This window comes from Carcharodon carcharias, chromosome 5 (assembly GCF_017639515.1).
Source record: "Carcharodon carcharias isolate sCarCar2 chromosome 5, sCarCar2.pri, whole genome shotgun sequence".
NCBI classification, from domain to species: domain Eukaryota; kingdom Metazoa; phylum Chordata; class Chondrichthyes; order Lamniformes; family Lamnidae; genus Carcharodon; species Carcharodon carcharias.
The window spans coordinates 1,424,636-1,441,861 of record NC_054471.1 but is presented as its reverse complement, the minus strand read 5'-3'; the positions used below and the strand labels follow the sequence as shown (position 1 = coordinate 1,441,861).

At 50.4% G+C, this 17,226-nt stretch overlaps 1 protein-coding gene across 1 annotated transcript in view; it reads left to right on the top strand.

Annotated features, from left to right (window-relative positions):
• LOC121278077 (calpain-2 catalytic subunit-like) overlaps positions 1–13,816 on the top strand; it is a 310,699-nt gene extending 296,883 nt beyond the window's left edge. The window contains exons 10-16 of the mRNA XM_041188134.1: positions 3,963–4,095; positions 6,359–6,423; positions 11,020–11,088; positions 12,536–12,614; positions 12,991–13,110; positions 13,287–13,345; positions 13,422–13,816. Of these exons, the coding sequence (XP_041044068.1) occupies positions 3,963–4,095; positions 6,359–6,423; positions 11,020–11,088; positions 12,536–12,614; positions 12,991–13,110; positions 13,287–13,345; positions 13,422–13,445 (549 nt within the window). The 3' untranslated portion in view covers positions 13,446–13,816. The remainder of the gene's footprint in view (positions 1–3,962; positions 4,096–6,358; positions 6,424–11,019; positions 11,089–12,535; positions 12,615–12,990; positions 13,111–13,286; positions 13,346–13,421) is intronic.
• The last annotated feature ends 3,410 nt before the right edge of the window (positions 13,817–17,226 follow it).

The following is a 17,226-nucleotide window of genomic DNA, read 5'->3' as shown; positions in this document are numbered from 1 at the left end:
TAGGGTGATGTTTAGGGGTGTTTGGGGTGATGTTTAGGGGTGTTTGGGGTGATGTTTAGGGGGTGTTTAGGGTGATGTATAGGGGTGTTTGGGGTGATGTTTAGGGGGTGTTTAGGGTGATGTTTAGGGGTGTTTGGGGTGATGTTTAGGGGGTGTTTAGGGTGATGTTTAGGGGTGTTTGGGGTGATGTTTAGGGGTGTTTGGGGTGATGTTTAGGGGGTGTTTAGGGTGATGTTTAGGGGTGTTTGGGGTGATGTTTAGGGGTGTTTGGGGTGATGTTTAGGGGTGTTTGGGGTGATGTTTAGGGGTGTTCGGGGTGATGTTTAGGGGGTGTTTAGGGGTGTTTGGGGTGATGTTTAGGGGGTGTTTAGGGTGATGTTTAGGGGTGTTTGGGGTGATGTTTAGGGGGTGTTTAAGGTGATGTTTAGGGGTGTTTGGGGTGATGTTTAGGGGGTGTTTAGGGTGATGTTTAGGGGTGTTTGGGTGATGTTTAGGGGTGTTTGGGGTGATGTTTAGGGGGTGTTTAGGGTGATGTTTAGGGGTGTTTGGGGTGATGTTTAGGGGTGTTTGGGGTGATGTTTAGGGGTGTTCGGGGTGATGTTTAGGGGGTGTTTAGGGGTGTTTGGGGTGATGTTTAGGGGGTGTTTAGGGTGATGTTTAGGGGTGTTTGGGGTGATGTTTAGGTGTCTTTGGAGTGATGTTTAGGGGTGTTTGGGGTGATGTTTAGGGGTGTTTGGGGTGATGTTTAGGGGGTGTTTAGGGTGATGTTTAGGGGTGTTTGGCGTGATGTTTAGGTGATGTCTAAGTGTGTTTGGGGTGATGTTTAGGGGTGTTTAGGGTGATGTTTAGGGGTGTTTGGGGTGATGTTTCTGGGTGTTTGGTGTGATGTATAAGGGTGGGGTGATGTCTAGTGGTGTTTGGGGCGATGTTTAGGGGTGTTTGTGGTGATGTTTAGGGGAGTTTGTGGTGATGTTTAGGGGTGTTTGGGGGGATGTTTACGGGTGTTTGGGGGGATGTTTATGGGTGTTTGGGGTGATGTTTAGGGGTGTTTGGGGTGATGTTTATGGGTGTTTGGGGTGATGATTAGGGGTGTTTGGGGTGATGTTTGGGGTGTTTGAGGTGATGTTTAGGGAGTGTTTGGGTTGATGTTTAGGTGTATTTGGCGTGATATTTAGGAGTGTTTGGGATGAGATTTAGGGGTGTTTAGGGTGATGTTTAGGGGTGTTTGGGGTGATGTCTGGGGGTGTTTGGGGAGATATTTAGGGGTGTTTGGGGTGATGTTTAAGGGTGTTTGGGGTAATGATTTGGGGGTGTTTGGGGTGATGATTTGGGGGTGTTTATGGTGATGTTTAGGAGTGTTTGGTGTGAAGTTTAGGGGTGTTTGGGATGGTGTTTAGGGGTTTTTGGGGTGATGATTTGGGGGTGTTTATGTCATGTTTAGGAGTGTTTGGGGTGATGTTTAGGGGTGTTTGGGGTGGTTTTTAGGGGTGTTTGGGGTGATGTCTAGGGGTGTTTAGGGTGATGTGTAAGGGTGTTTGTGGTGATGTTTAGGGGTGTTTGGGGTGATGTTTAGGGGGTGTTTAGGGTGATGTTTAGGGGTGTTTGGGGTGAGAGTTAGGGGTGTTTAGGGTGATGTTTAGGGGGTGGTTGGGGTGATGTTTAGGGGTGTTTGGGGTGATGTTTAGGGGTGTTTGGGGTGATGTTTAGGGGGTGTTTAGGGTGATGTTTAGGAGTGTTTGGGGTGATGTTTAGGGGGTGTTTATGGTGATGTTTAGGGGTGTTTGGGGTGATGTTTAGGGGGTGTTTAGGGGTGTTTGCAGTGATATTTAGGGGGTGTTTAGGGTGATGTTTAGGAGTGTTTGGGGTGATGTTTAGGGGGTGTTTAGGTTGATGTTTAGGGGTGTTTGGGGTGATGTTTTGGGGGTGTTTAGGGTGATGTTTAGGCGTGTTTGGGCTGATGTTTAGGGAGTGTTTGGGTTGATGATTAGGGGTGTTTGGGGTGATGTTTAGGGGTGTTTGGGGTGATGTTTAGGGGTTGTTTAGGTTGATGTTTAGGGGCGTTTGGAGTGATGTTTAGGGGGTGTTTAGGATGATGTTTATGGGTGTTTGGGGTGATGTTTAGGGGTGTTTGGGGTGATGTTTAGGGGGTGGTTGGGGTGATGTTTAGGGGTGTTTGGGGTGATGTTTAGGGGTGTTTGGGGTGATGTTTAGGGGGTGTTTAGGGTGATGTTTAGGAGTGTTTGGGGTGATGTTTAGGGGGTGTTTATGGTGATGTTTAGGGGTGTTTGGGGTGATGTTTAGGGGGTGTTTAGGGTGATGTTTAGGGGTGTTTGCAGTGATGTTTTGGGGGTGTTTAGGGTGATGTTTAGGCGTGTTTGGGCTGATGTTTAGGGAGTGTTTGGGTTGATGATTAGGGGTGTTTGGGGTGATGTTTAGGGGTGTTTAGGGTGATGTTTAGGGGGTGTTTAGGGTGATGTTTAGGGGTGTTTGGCTGATGTTTAGGGAGTGTTTGGGTTGATGTTTAGGGGGTGTTTAGGGTGATGTTTAGGGGGTGTTTAGGGTGATGTTTAGGGGTGTTTGGGGTGATGTTTAGGGGGTGTTTAGGGTGATCTTTAGGAGTGTTTGGGGTGATGTTTATGGGGTGTTTAGGGTGATGTTTAGGAGTGTTTGGGGTGATGTTTAGGGGGTGTTTAGGGTGATGTTTAGGGGTGTTTGGGCTGATGTTTAGGGAGTGTTTGTGTTGATGTTTAGGGGTGTTTGGGGTGATGTTTGGGGTGATGTTTAGGAGTGTTTGGGGTGAGAGTTAGGTGTGTTTAGGGTGATGTTTAGGGGGTGTTTGGGGTGATGTTTACGGGTGTTTGGGGTGATGTTTAGGGTGATGTTTAGGGGAGTTTGGGGTGATGTTTAGGGGGTGTTTAGGATGATGTTTAGGGGTGTTTGGGGTGATGTTTAGGGGTGTTTGGGGTGATGTTTAGGGGGTGTTTAGGGTGATGTTTTGGGGTGTTTGGGGTGATGTTTAGGGGTGTTTGGGGTGATGGAGGTGATGTTTAGGGGGTGTTTAGGGGGGTGTTTAGGGTGATGTTTAGGGGGTGTTTAGGGTGATGTTTAGGGGTTTTTGGGGTGATGTTTAGGGGTGTTTGGGGTGATGTTTAGGGGTGTTTGGGGTGATGTTTAGGGGGTGTTTAGGGTGATGTTTAAGGGTGTTTGGGGTGATGTTTAGGGGTGATTAGGGTGATGTTTAGGGGGTGTTTAGGGTGATGTTTAGGTGTGTTTGGGCTGATGTTTTGGGAGTGTTTGGGTTGATGTTTAGGGGTGTTTGGGGTGATGTTTAGGGGTGTTTGGGGTGATGTTTAGGGGTGTTTGGGGTGATGTTTAGGAGTGTTTGGGGTGAGAGTTAGGGGTGTTTGGGGTGATGTTTAGGGGTGTTTGGGGTGATGTTTAGGGGTGTTTAGGGTGATGTTTCGGGGGTGTTTAGGGTGATGTTTAGGAGTGTTTGGGGTGAGAGTTAGGGGTGTTTGGGGTGATGTTTAGGGGTGTTTGGGGTGATGTTTAGGGGTGTTTGGGGTGATGTTTAGGGGTGTTTAGGGTGATGTTTAGGGGGTGTTTAGGGTGATGTTTAGGGGGTGTTTGGGGTGATGTTTAGGGCGTGTTTGGGGTGATGTTTAGGGGTGTTTAGGGTGATGTTTAGGGGGTGTTTAGGGTGATGTTTAGGGGTGTTTGGGGTGATATTTAGGGGTGTTTGGGGTGAGAGTTAGGGGTGTTTAGGGTGATGTTTGGGTTGATGTTTAGGGGTGTTTGGGGTGTGGTACTGGGCGGTGTTTATCACATTGGTCAGGGTGGTGGTTAGTGGTATTTAGGAATGGCGCGCTGAGTTGAGTTGATGTGTTGGAATTGGGAGTTTGATGATGGGTGCATTGAGGCAGGAGCTATTTGTTGTGGGTCTTGTGGAAAGGTTTGTTTAGGCATTGGGAAGGAATTTCGAGGATTTTGATTGGGGTCTAATTTTTCAGGTTGAAAATTACTTTTCTCTCATTCAGGGGCAAGAAATTTCTGCATTTGGTCTTCAGCGAATTCTGAACAAAGTGGTTTCAAGTCGTAAGTGATAAATTAGATAGGGTGCTTGGGACTCGGGATAATAACACTGAATTCACAGAGGAAATACCCATTCAGGCTGACACCATGCTGTGTGTCGCTCTGTACTGACACCGTGCTGTGTTTCTCTCCGTACTGGCACCGTGCTGTGTGTCGCTCTGTACTGACACCGTGCTGTGTTTATCCCCGTACTGACGCTGTGCTGTGTTTCTCTCTGTAATTACACCGTGCTGTGTTTCTCTTCGTACTGACACCGTGGTGTGTGTCTCTCTGCACTGACACCGTGCTGTGTTTCTCTCCGTACTGACATAGTGCTCTGTTTCTCTCTGTAATTACACCGTGCTGTGTGTCTCTCCGTACTGACACTGTGCTGTGTTTCTCTCCGTACTGACACCGTGCTGTGTTTCTCCCCGTACTGACACCGTGCTGTGTTTCTCTCCGTACTGACACCGTGCTGTGTTTCTCTCCGTACTGACACCGTGCTGTGTTTCTCTCCGTACTGACACCGTGCTGTGTTTCTCTCCGTACTGACACCGTGCTGTGTTTCTCTCCGTACTGACACTGTGCTGTGTTTCTCTCTATACCAACACCGTGCTGTGTGTCTCTCCATACTGACACCGTGCTGTGTTTCTCTCCATACAGACACCGTGCTGTGTTTCTCTCCGTACTGACACCGTGCTGTGTTTCTCTCTGTAATTACACCGTGCTGTGTTTCTCTCCGTACTGACACCGTGCTGTGTTTCTCTTCGTACTGACACCGTGCTGTGTTTCTCTTCGCACTGACACTGTGCTGTGTTTCTCTCTGTAATTACACCGTGCTGCGTTTCTCTTCGTACTGACACCGTGCTGTGTTTCTCTCCGTACTGACACCATGCTGTGTTTCTCTACGTACTGACACCGTGCTGTGTTTCTCTCCTTACTGACACCGTGCTGTGTTTCTCTCCGTACTGACACCGTGCTGTGTTTCTCTCCGTACTGACACCGTGCTGTGTTTCTCTCCGTACTGACACCGTGCTGTGTTTCTCTCCGTACTGACACCGTGCTGTGTTTCTCTCTGTACTGACACCGTGCTGTGTTTCTCTCCGTACTGACACCGTGCTGTGTTTCTCTTCGTACTGACACCGTGCTGTGTGTCTCTCCGTACAGACACCGTGCTGTGTTTATCTCCGTACTGACACCGTGCTGTGTTTATCTCCGTACTGACACCGTGCTGTGTTTATCCCCGTACTGACACCGTGATGTGTTTATCCCCGTACTGACACCGTGCTGTGTTTCTCTCTATACTGACAGCGTGCTGTGTGTCTCTCCATACTGACACCGTGCTGTGTTTCTCTCCGTACTGATACTGTGCTGTGTTTCTCTCCGTACTGACACCGTGCTGTGTTTCTCTCCGTACTGACACCGTGCTGTGTTTCTCTCCGTACTGACACTGTGCTGTGTTTCTCTCTGTAATTACACCATGCTGTGTTTCTCTTCGTATTGACACCGTGCTGTGTTTCTCTTCGTACTGACACCGTGCTGTGTTTCTCTTCGTACTGACACTGTGCTGTGTTTCTCTCTGTAATTACACCGTGCTGTGTTTCTCTCCGTACTGACACCGTGCTGTGTTTCTCTCCGTACTGACACCGTGCTGTGTTTCTCTTCGTACTGACACCGTGCTGTGTTTCTCTTCGCACTGACACTATGCTGTGTTTCTCTCTGTAATTACACCGTGCTGCGTTTCTCTTCGTACTGACACCATGCTGTGTTTCTCTCCGTACTGACACCATGCTGTGTTTCTCTACGTACTGACACCGTGCTGTGTTTCTCTCCTTACTGACACCGTGCTGTGTTTATCCCCGTACTGACACCGTGCTGTGTTTCTCTCCGTACTGACACCGTGCTGTGTTTATCCCCGTACTGACACCGTGCTGTGTTTCTCTTCGTACTGACACCGTGCTGTGTTTATCCCCGTACTGACACCGTGCTGTGTTTCTCTCCGTACTGACACCGTGCTGTGTTTCTCTCCATACTGACACCGTGCTGTGTTTCTCTCTGTAATTACACCGTGCTGTGTTTCTCTTCGTACTGACACCGTGCTGTGTTTCTCTCTGTAATTACACCGTGCTGTGTTTCTCTTCGTACTGACACCGTGCTGTGTTTCTCTCCGTACTGACACTGTGCTGTGTTTCTCTCCGTACTGACACCATGCTGTGTTTCTCTCCATACTGACGCCGTGCTGTGTTTCTCTCTGTAATTACACCGTGCTGTGTTTGTTCACGTCTAGGCTCGGACATTAAAACTGATGGATTTGGCCTGGAAACCTGTCGCAATATGGTGAACCTCATGGATGTATCCTTTACTCACTCTTGCTGATAGGCCACCTCATGTTCCTGTGTAACAGGCTCGAGGGGCTGAATGGCCTCTTCCTGTTCCTGTGTAACAGGCTTGAGGGGCTGAATGGCCTCCTCCGGTTCCCGTGCAACAGGTCTGTGGGTTTGAATGACCTCATGGTCCTCTGTAACGATAAGAGAGACCTGGCTCAAGGAAGGGCAGAGCTGGGTGTTAAATATTCCTGGGCACAGGGTTTTCAGAAGAGATAGGAAAGGAGGAGGGGTGGTGGTATTGGTTAAGGAGAGCATTGCAGTGCTGGAGAAAGAGGATGTCCCAGAGGGTTCGAGGTCTGAATCAATTTGGCTGGAGCTAAGGAACAAAAAGGGTGCAATTACATTGCTCGGTGTAGTCTATAGACCGTCAAACAGTGAGAAGGACGTAGAGGAACAAATCTGCAGGGAAATTACAGAGAGATGCAAGCATTATAGAGTTGTTATAATGGGGGACTTTAATTACCCGGATGTAGACTGGGACAGTGGTAGTGTAAAGGGTGGAGAGGGGCAAAAGTCCCTAGATTGAGATCAGGAGAATTTTCTACAGCAGTATGTGTCCAATCCAACAGGAAAAGATGCACTGTTAGACCTGGCTCTTGGAAATGAGGTGGGCCAAGTAGATCAAGTGTCTGTGGGGGATCATTTAGGAGACATAGATCATTGAATTGTGTGTTTTCGGATGATGATAGAAAAGGACGATAGGTAATCCAGAGTAAAAATAATTAACTGGACAAGAGCCAGCTTCGATGGGGCAAGAACAGAGCTGGGACAGATAGACTGGAATGAAAGATTAAAAACAAAAAAAACTGCGGATGCTGGAAATCCAAAACAAAAACAGAATTACCTGGAAAGACTCAGCAGGTCTGGCAGCATCGGCGGAGAAGAAAAGAGTTGACGTCTCGAGTCCTCATGACCCTTCGACTGAACTTTCAAAGCTGCGCGTGCCCCCAGTTTCGTTTTATTCTTCGTCTCATCCGACGCCTCAACAAGAAACTTTTTCTCTTTCTCTCAAGTGCTAAGGAACGCAAGCTACAACAACTCATCGACACCAACACCCATCTAGGACCCTCCACCCCTGCCTGTTCCTCCGTCCCCACCCTTTCTTCCAGTCCCAACCCCAGCCGTGTATTCACTATACCCCCTGACCTTCCCCTCTCCGATGCTGAACGTTCAGTGCTCAGCAAAGGACTTAGTTTCATACCCTTACGCCCTCACCTCAATGAATTTCGGGCTCGGCACGATGCTGAACTCTTCTTCTGCTGTCTTCGTCTCCGGGCTCACTTCTTTGGGCAGGAGTCCTCTCCCCATTCAACGGATCCTTTCACCCTCCTCCAATATTCTCCCTCCACCTGGACCCTGCGCTCTGGATTCTTACCTTCTCTTGATCTTTTCATTGAGAACTGTCGGTGCGACATTAGTCGTCTCAATTTCTCTGCTCCTCTCTCTCTCTGAACTTACTGCACTCCATTCTCTCAGGTCCAACCCTGACAAAAAAATCAGTTCGGTCAAAGGGTCATGAGGACTCGAAACGTCAACTCTTTTCTTCTCCGCCGATGCTGCCAGACCTGCTGAGTTTTTCCAGGTAATTCTGTTTTTGTTTTAGAACGAAAGATTGGCAGGAAAAATTGTAGCTGAACAATGGGCTACCTTCAAAAAAGAATTGGTTCGGGCACAGTCAAGGAATATTCCATCGAAAGGGAAAGGTAGGGCTAATAAATCCAGAGCTCCCTGGATGAGAAAGGAGATTGAAATTAAGATAAAGAAGAAAAAGTGCACTAATGACAGGTGTCAGGTAGAAAATACAATTGAGAACCAAGAGGAGATTCACCAGGACGTTGCCTGGGATGAAACATTTAAGTTATGAAGAGAGGTTGGATAGACTTGGGTTGTTTTTGTTGGAGCAGAGAAGACTGAGGGGTGACCTGATCGAGGTGTACAAGATTATGAGGGGCATGGACAGGGTGGATAGGGAGCAGCTGTTCCCCTTAGTTGAAGGGTCAGTCACAAGGGGACATAAGTTCAAAGTGAGGGGCAGGAGGTTTAGGGGGGATGTGAGGAAAAACTTTTTTACCCAGAGGGTGGTGAGGGTCTGGAATGTGCTTCCTGGGAGGGTGGTGGAGGTGGGTTGTCTCACATCCTTTAAAAAGTACCTGGATGAGCACTTGGCACATTATAACATTCAAGGCTATGGGCCAAGTGCTGGTAAATGGGATTAGGTAGGTAGGTCAGGTGTTTCTCACGTGTCGGTGCAGACTCGATGGGCCGAAGGGCCTCTTCTGCACTGTGTGATCCTGTGAATACAGAAGGTTCAGAGGGGAGGTGAAAAAGCATATTAGAGGAACAACGAGGGATTATGAGAGAAGACTGACAGCCAACATAAAGGGGAATCCCAAAGTCTTCTATAGGCATGTGATTGGTAGAAGGACGGTAAAAGGAGGAGTAGGGCTGATTAGGGACCTAAAAGGGAATTTACACATGGATGAAGGGACAATGCCTGAGGTATTAAATGAATTCTTTGCATCCGTCTTTACCAAGGAGGTAGATGGTACCCGGGCCATGGTGACAGATGCGGAAACTCTGTCACTAGAAGGGTTCAGAATTGATAAGCAGGAAGTGTTGAATAGACTGTGGGTGTTTAAACAAGGCACTGGGACCGGATGAGAAGCATCCAAGGATATTGAAGGAAGTGAGAGTAGAAATTGCAGGGTCACTGGCCATAATCTTTCAGTCTTCCCTAGACTCAGGGGAGGTACCAGAGGACTGGAGAATTGCAAACATTACACCCTTGTTCAAAAAAGGTTGTAAGGAGAAGCCCAGCAATTACAGACCAGTCAGTTTAACTTCAGGTGGGCAAGATTCTAGAAACAATTATTCAGGATTGAATTAGCAGTCACATGGGTTGATAAGGAAGAGCTACCTGGATGTCTAAAGGGGAAATCATGGTTAACTAACTTGCTGGAGTTTTTTGAAGAGGTAACAGAAAAGGTCGATGAGGGTAATGCTGTTGATGTGGTGTACATGGACTTTCAAAAGGCATTTGACACAGAGCCACACAACCGACTTGTGAGAAAAGTTATTGCGCATGGAATAAAAGGGACAGTAGCAACATGGATACAAAATTGGCTGAAAAATAGGAAGCAGTAATGGTCAATGGATATTTTTCGGGCTGGAGGAGGGTTTGTAGAGGAGTTCCCCAGGGGTCGGAATTGGAACCCTTGCTTTTCCTGATATATATTAATGATCTAGATCTTGGTGTACAGGGGACAATTTCAAAGTTTGCAGACGATTCAAAGCTTGGGAGTGTTGTGAACTGTGAGGGGGATGGTGTGGAACTTCAAGAGGACATAGACAAGTTGGTGGAGTGGGCAGATAGGTGACAGATAGAAGTTCAATGGGGTAGGAAGAACATGGACAGACAATATAAACTAAAGGGTGAAATTTTGAAGGGGGTGTAGAAGCAGAAAGACCTGGGTGTATGTGTGCATAGATCATTGAAGGTGGCAGGACAGGTGGAGAGAGCAGTTAATAAAACATATAGTATCCTGGGCTTTATTAATAGGGGCATAGAGTACAAGAGCAGGGAGGTTATGCTGAATTTATATAAGACACTGGTTAGGCCTCAGTTGGAATATTGTGTACAGTTCTGGGCACCACACTATAGGAAGGATGTGAACACATTGGAGAGAGTACAGAAGAGGTTTACAAGAATGGTTCCAGAGATGAGAAGCTTCAGCTTTGAGGACAGATTGGAGAGGTTGGGACTGTTCTCCTTGGGGAGGAGAAGGCTGAGAGGGGATTTGATAGAGATGTTCAAAATCATGAGGGGGCTAGAAAGAGTAGATAGGGAGAAGCTGTTCCCACTCATAAAAGGAACAAGAACAAGAGGGCACAGATTTAAAGTGATTTGCAAAAGAATCAAATGTGACGTGAGAAAAAAACCTTCACCAGCGAGTGGTTTGGGTGTGGAATGCACTGTCTGGAAGTGTGTTGGAGGCAGGTTCAATCGAGGCATTCAGGAGGGCAATAGATGATTGAACAGACAGAATGTGCAGGGATATGGGGAAAAGGCAGGGCAATGGCACTGAGTCATAATGCTCATTTGGAGAGCCAGTGTAGAGGCGATGGGCTGAATGGCCGCCTTCTGTGCTGTTAAAATTCTGTGATTCTGTAATACTCTCAAGGGACTGAATGGCCTCCTCCTGTTCCTGTGTAACAGGCTCACGAGGGGCTGAATGGCCTCCTCCTGTTCCTGTGTAACAGGCTCATGAGGGGCTGAATGGCCTCCTCCTGTTCCTGTGTAACAGGCTCGAGAGGGGCTGAATGGCCTCCTCCTGTTCCTGTGATTACAGATTTGAGGGCCTGAATGGCCTCCTCCTATTCCTGTGATTACAGATTCGAGGGGCTGAATGGCCTCCTCCTTTTCCTGTGATTACAGATTCGAGGGGCTGAATGGCCTCCTCCTGTTCCTGTGTAACAGGCTCGAGGGGCTGAATGGCCTTCTCCTGTTCCTGTGATTTAACTCTGTGCCACCAAAGGTTTTGCTTAACTGAATGACCAACAGAAAGATGGAAATGGCCAACTGGGATTGGTGGAATTTAAGACACTGTGGGACAAGATTCAGAAATTTCTGGTAAGGTTGGTGTGGTCAGATTGAAACCAGTAATGAGGGGGGTGGGAATTGTGAGCTACAGCATTGACCTGTATTTCTCTCGCTCTTTAACATATCAGAATGTTGCTGGGAATTCACTGTGGCGTCGCTATCACCTTATTTAACACAGAGCAACATAAGTGACATCAAGACAGTTATTTTTATTTTTACATTTAAATTTTAAAAAATTCATTCACAGGATGTGGGTGTCGCTGGCTGATCCAGCATTTATTGCCCATCCCTAATTGCCCTTGAGAAGGTGGGGGTGAGCTGCCTTCTTGAGCCGCTGCAGTCCATGTGGTGTAGGTACACCCACAGTGCTGTTAGGGAGGGAGTTCCAGGATTGTGACCCAGCGACAGTGAAGGAACGGCCGATATATTTCCAAGTCAGGATGGTGAGTGACTTGGAGGGGAACTTCCAGGTGCTGGTGTTCCCATCTATCTGCTGCCCTTGTCCTTCTAGATGGTAGTGATCATGGGTTTGGAAGGTGCTGTCTAAGGAGCCTTGGTGAGTTCGTGCAGTGCATCTTGTAGATGGTACACACACTGCTGCTACTGTGCGTCGGTGGTGGAGGGAGTGAATGTTTGTGGATGGGGTGCTAATCAAGCAGGTCTGCTTTGTCCTGGATGGTGTTGAGCTTCTTGAGTGTTGTGGGAGCTGCACTTATCCAGGCAAGTGGGGAGTATTCCATCACACTCCTGACTTGTGCCTTGTAGATGGTGGACAGGCTTTGGGGAGTCAAAGCAGGCTTTGAGGACAAAGTAGCCCCGCTTGAATTGCACCACATCCACAAACATTCACTCCCTCCACCACTGACGCACAGTAGCAGCAGTGTGTGTACCATCTACAAGATGCACTGCAGGAACTCACCAAGGCTCCTTAGACAACACCTTCCAAACCCACGACCACTACCAACTAGAAGGACAAGGGCAGCAGATAGATGGGAACACCACCACCTGGAAGTTCCCCTCCAAGTCACTCACCATCCTGACTTGGAAATATATCACTGTTCCTTCACTGTCGCTGGGTCAAAATCCTGGAACTCCCTCCCTAACAGCACTGTGGGTGTACCTACACCACATGGACTGCAGCGGTTCAAGAAGGCAGCTCACCACCACCTTCTCAAGGGCAATTAGGGTTGGGCAATAAATGTTGGCCCAGCCAGCGATGCCTACATCTTGTGAAAGAGATAAAGGGAATTATCAATGGTTAACCCCCAGGATGTTGATGTGGGGGGTTTAGCAATGGAAAGACATTGACTGTCAAGGAAGATGTTTCGACCATGTCTTTAGAACAAGCCATCCAACGGTGAATAATGGCACGCTGACAGTGATGAAGCTGTATTTATTAGTGATGCTTGGTAATGGGTTACGAAGGGGTTGCAGGGTAGCATTGGATTCAAACAATTTGTGTTGTTAATTTTTACAGAAAATCTACAAGAAGAATGATCTGGACCAGTCAGGCACCATGAGCTCCACTGAGATGCGAGCTGCTGTGGAGGAAGCTGGTGAGAATCCATTGCAGCATGGGTTAAAGGAATAAGAGGAGGCCATTCAGCCCCTCTCGAGTCTGTTACACAGGACAAGAGGAGGCCATTCAGCCCCACGAACCTGTTACACAGGAACAGGAGGAGGCCATTCAGCCCCTCTCGAGCCTGTTACACAGGAACAGGAGGAGGCCATTCAGCCCCTCGAGCTTGTTACACAGGAACAGGAGGCCATTCAGCTCCTCTCGAGCCTGTTACACAGGAACAGGAGGAGGCCATTCAGCCCCTCTTGAGTCTGTTACACAGGAACAGGAGGAGGTTATTCAGTCCCTGAAGGGTGAGGTCAGTGCTGGTCACAGTGTAAATTTGAGTTTTCTGTATCTTTCTGTCTCTCCAGGTTTTCACCTGAATAACCAGTTGTCCCAGATCATCGTGTCCCGATATTCCGACCTGGATAACCTCACCCTCGATTTTGACAACTTTGTTTCCTGTCTTATTCGCCTTGAGGCCATATTCAGTAAGTCTGAAGCTCACCCAGCGTTTCCTAACGGCATCTCCAGCAAGAGCCTCCGGACTGGGGTCAGCAGTCGGGTTAGGGGTTGGGTTGGGGTCAGGGTTAGGGGTCAGCAGTCAGGTTGGGTGTCCAGTGGTTGCTATGTCAGCTGCTTCTCACTGATCCTCTGTCTCTTTCAGAAATGTTCTACTCTCTGCCCAAGGATGAAGATGGAGTCATCGAGCTCAACGTCAACCAGGTGAGCAGGCGACCTCTCCACTGTGACCTCGTTCCCATCCCAGCCCTGCACTGACTGCTCTCTCTCTTCTCCACAGTGGCTGAGCCTCGTCATGGGCTAGTTTGGCTGTAGGTCGTGAGGACCATCGCTGGATCTGGGATGTTCAGTCGGACCCTCGTGTGTGGGGCTATAATCAGAGTCTCCGTTCTGTCTGAGGGACACATTCTCATTTCCTGAGGGACTAAAGCTTTTCAGTTCTGGCCGTGTATGTGGGATCAGCTTCTTCACTGCTTGCTTCTCCTTCAGTGCTCATCTCTGGATCTAGCAGCCAATGCCCTTCAGTCGGATCTCCTGACTGGGTCCAATCACTCTTATATCATTCTCAGCATGGCTTTGGGGGGTGGGGGGGGGGGGTCAGGTAATTCTAGGCTCCTCTCTGTGGGATATGGTCTCTGTTAATGTTTCTCATTCAATAAAAAGTTGAAAACTCAAGAAGTGGTCGGTGTTGTGAGTTATTGTTAGACTTGGTGAGGGGATTTGAGGAGCGAGTTCTCACGGCCGGTGGATGGGTGAATACAGAATTCTCGCAACCCATTCTGCCGTTCACAATCTTTTAGCACAGGGAGAGGTCGATGAAGAATCTTTCAATAATGAGCTGCGGTCAGGGTGTGGGGAGAGAGCAGAGCCACGGTGATAATCTCTCCGTGTTGTACGGGACACAGTGAATCATAGAAAATACAGCATTTATTGAACAAAGTAGAGGCTGCAGCAGTGCCTCTGCCTCCAGCCAGGGGGCAGTACAATGCAGTTCCTGCACTGAGGAAGTCACAGCTCCACTCTCCAAAGTGAACTCTCACTGACCAGATTATCAAACACAGAGAACCCCCCACCCAGCTCACTCCCTCCCCCACCCCCAAATCCCAGCCCCTCTGAATCCCCATTCACCCCCACCCCCAAATCCCAGCCCCTCTCAATCCCCATTCACCCCCACCCCCAAATCCCAGCCCCTCTCAATCCCCATTCACCCCCACCCCCAAATCCCAGCCCCTCTCAATCCCCATTCACCCCCACCCTCACCCCCAAAACCCAGCCCCTCTGAATCCCCATTCACCCCCACCCCCAAATCCCAGCCCCTCTGAATCCCCATTCACCCCCACCCCCAAATCCCAGCCCCTCTGAATCCCCATTCACCCCCACCCCCAAATCCCAGCCCCTCTGAATCCCCATTCACCCCCACCCCCAAATCCCAGCCCCTCTGAATCCCCATTCACCCCCACCCCCAAAGCCCAGCCGCTCTGAATCCCCATTCACCCCCACCCCCAAATCCCAGCCCCTCTGAATCCCCATTCACCCCCACCCTCACCCCCAAAACCCAGCCCCTCTGAATCCCCATTCACCCCCACCCCCAAATCCCAGCCCCTCTGAATCCCCATTCACCCCCACCCCCAAAGCCCAGCCCCTCTCAATCCCCATTCACCCCCACCCCCAAAGCCCAGCCCCTCTGAATCCCCATTCACCCCCACCCCCAAATCCCAGCCCCTCTGAATCCCCATTCACCCCCACCCCCAAATCCCAGCCCCTCTGAATCCCCATTCACCCCCACCCCCAAATCCCAGCCCCTCTGAATCCCCATTCACCCCCACCCCCAAATCCCAGCCCCTCTGAATCCCCATTCACCCCCACCCCCAAATCCCAGCCCCTCTCAATCCCCATTCACCCCCACCCCCAAATCCCAGCCCCTCTGAATCCCCATTCACCCTCACCCCCAAAACCCAGCCCCTCTGAATCCCCATTCACCCCCACCCCCAAAACCCAGCCCCTCTGAATCCCCATTCACCCCCACCCCCAAAACCCAGCCCCTCTGAATCCCCATTCACCCCCACCCCCACCCCCAAAACCCAGCCCCTCTGAATCCCCATTCACCCCCACCCCCACCCCCACCCCCAAAACCCAGCCCCTCTGAATCCCCATTCACCCCCACCCCCACCCCCAAAACCCAGCCCCTCTGAATCCCCATTCACCCCCACCCCCACCCCCAAATCCCAGCCCCTCTGAATCCCCATTCACCCCCACCCCCAAATCCCAGCCCCTCTCAATCCCCATTCACCCCCACCCCCAAATCCCAGCCCCTCTCAATCCCCATTCACCCCCACCCCCAAATCCCAGCCCCTCTCAATCCCCATTCACCCCCACCCCCACCCCCAAAACCCAGCCCCTCTGAATCCCCATTCACCCCCACCCCCACCCCCAAAACCCAGCCCCTCTGAATCCCCATTCACCCCCACCCCCACCCCCAAATCCCAGCCCCTCTGAATCCCCATTCACCCCCACCCCCAAATCCCAGCCCCTCTGAATCCCCATTCACCCCCACCCCCAAATCCCAGCCCCTCTCAATCCCCATTCACCCCCACCCCCACCCCCAAAACCCAGCCCCTCTGAATCCCCATTCACCCCCACCCCCACCCCCAAAACCCAGCCCCTCTGAATCCCCATTCACCCTCACCCCCAAATCCCAGCCCCTCTGAATCCCCATTCACCCCCACCCCCACCCCCAAAACCCAGCCCCTCTGAATCCCCATTCACCCCACCCCCACCCCCAAATCCCAGCCCCTCTGAATCCCCATTCACCCCCACCCCCACCCCCAAAACCCAGCCCCTCTGAATCCCCATTCACCCTCACCCCCAAATCCCAGCCCCTCTGAATCCCCATTCACCCCCACCCCCACCCCCAAAACCCAGCCCCTCTGAATCCCCATTCACCCCCACCCCCAAATCCCAGCCCCTCTGAATCCCCATTCACCCCCACCCCCAAATCCCAGCCCCTCTGAATCCCCATTCACCCCCACCCCCAAATCCCAGCCCCTCTGAATCCCCATTCACCCCCACCCCCACCCCCAAAACCCAGCCCCTCTGAATCCCCATTCACCCCCACCCCCAAAACCCAGCCCCTCTGAATCCCCATTCACCCCCACCCCCCAAACCCAGCCCCAAAACCCAGCCCCTCTGAATCCCCATTCACCCCCACCCCCAAAACCCAGCCCCTCTGAATCCCCATTCACCCCCACCCCCAAAACCCAGCCCCTCTGAATCCCCATTCACTCCCTCCCCCACCCCCAAAACCCAGCCCCTCTGAATCCCCATTCACCCCCACCCCCAAAACCCAGCCCACCCCTCCCCCAGCCCCAGAGAATCCCAGCTCACTCCCTCCCTACCCTCCGAGGGTTCTCCCCTCCACATAGACAGAGAGTCTCAGCAGCAAGTCAGATGAAATAGTAAATGGGATTCTCCTCAGTTTCTCCCTCCTCACTCTGTTCCTCCATTTCCGAACTCTCAATGTCCAAACTCTCAATGTCCGAACTGCCCACTGTGCTACTGGACTGGACTGAAGCCACATCAGCACAGCTACTGCTGTCAGTGTCTATCAGAGAGATTATCTTCAGTGCTGGGGAATGAGAAAGAGACAAGATGGTTTGATGATGAAAGGTTATAAGTCTGCTTCTCTCACCACAGCTGCTGGCTGGCATGCCGAGTATTTTCAGCATGATTAGGCCCACTTTCAGGTTCCCAGCATTAGTATTTTGCTATTGTCGGGGAGGAGGGAGGGAGAGAAAGAGAGAGAGAGAGAGATTAAGACTCTGACGGAGAGAGATATCACACAATGACAGAGAGCACAAACTCATAAGAAACTAAGAACCTAAGTAATAGGAGCAGGAGGAGGCCATTCGGCCCCTCGAAACTGCTCCCCCATTCAATAAGATCCTGGGTGATCTGATCATGGCCTCGACTCCACTTTCCTGTCTCTCCCCCACCCTAACCCTCGACTCCACTTTCCTGTCTCTCCCCCCCCAACCCCCGACTCCACATTCCTGTCTCTCCCCCACCCTAACCCTCGACTTCACTTT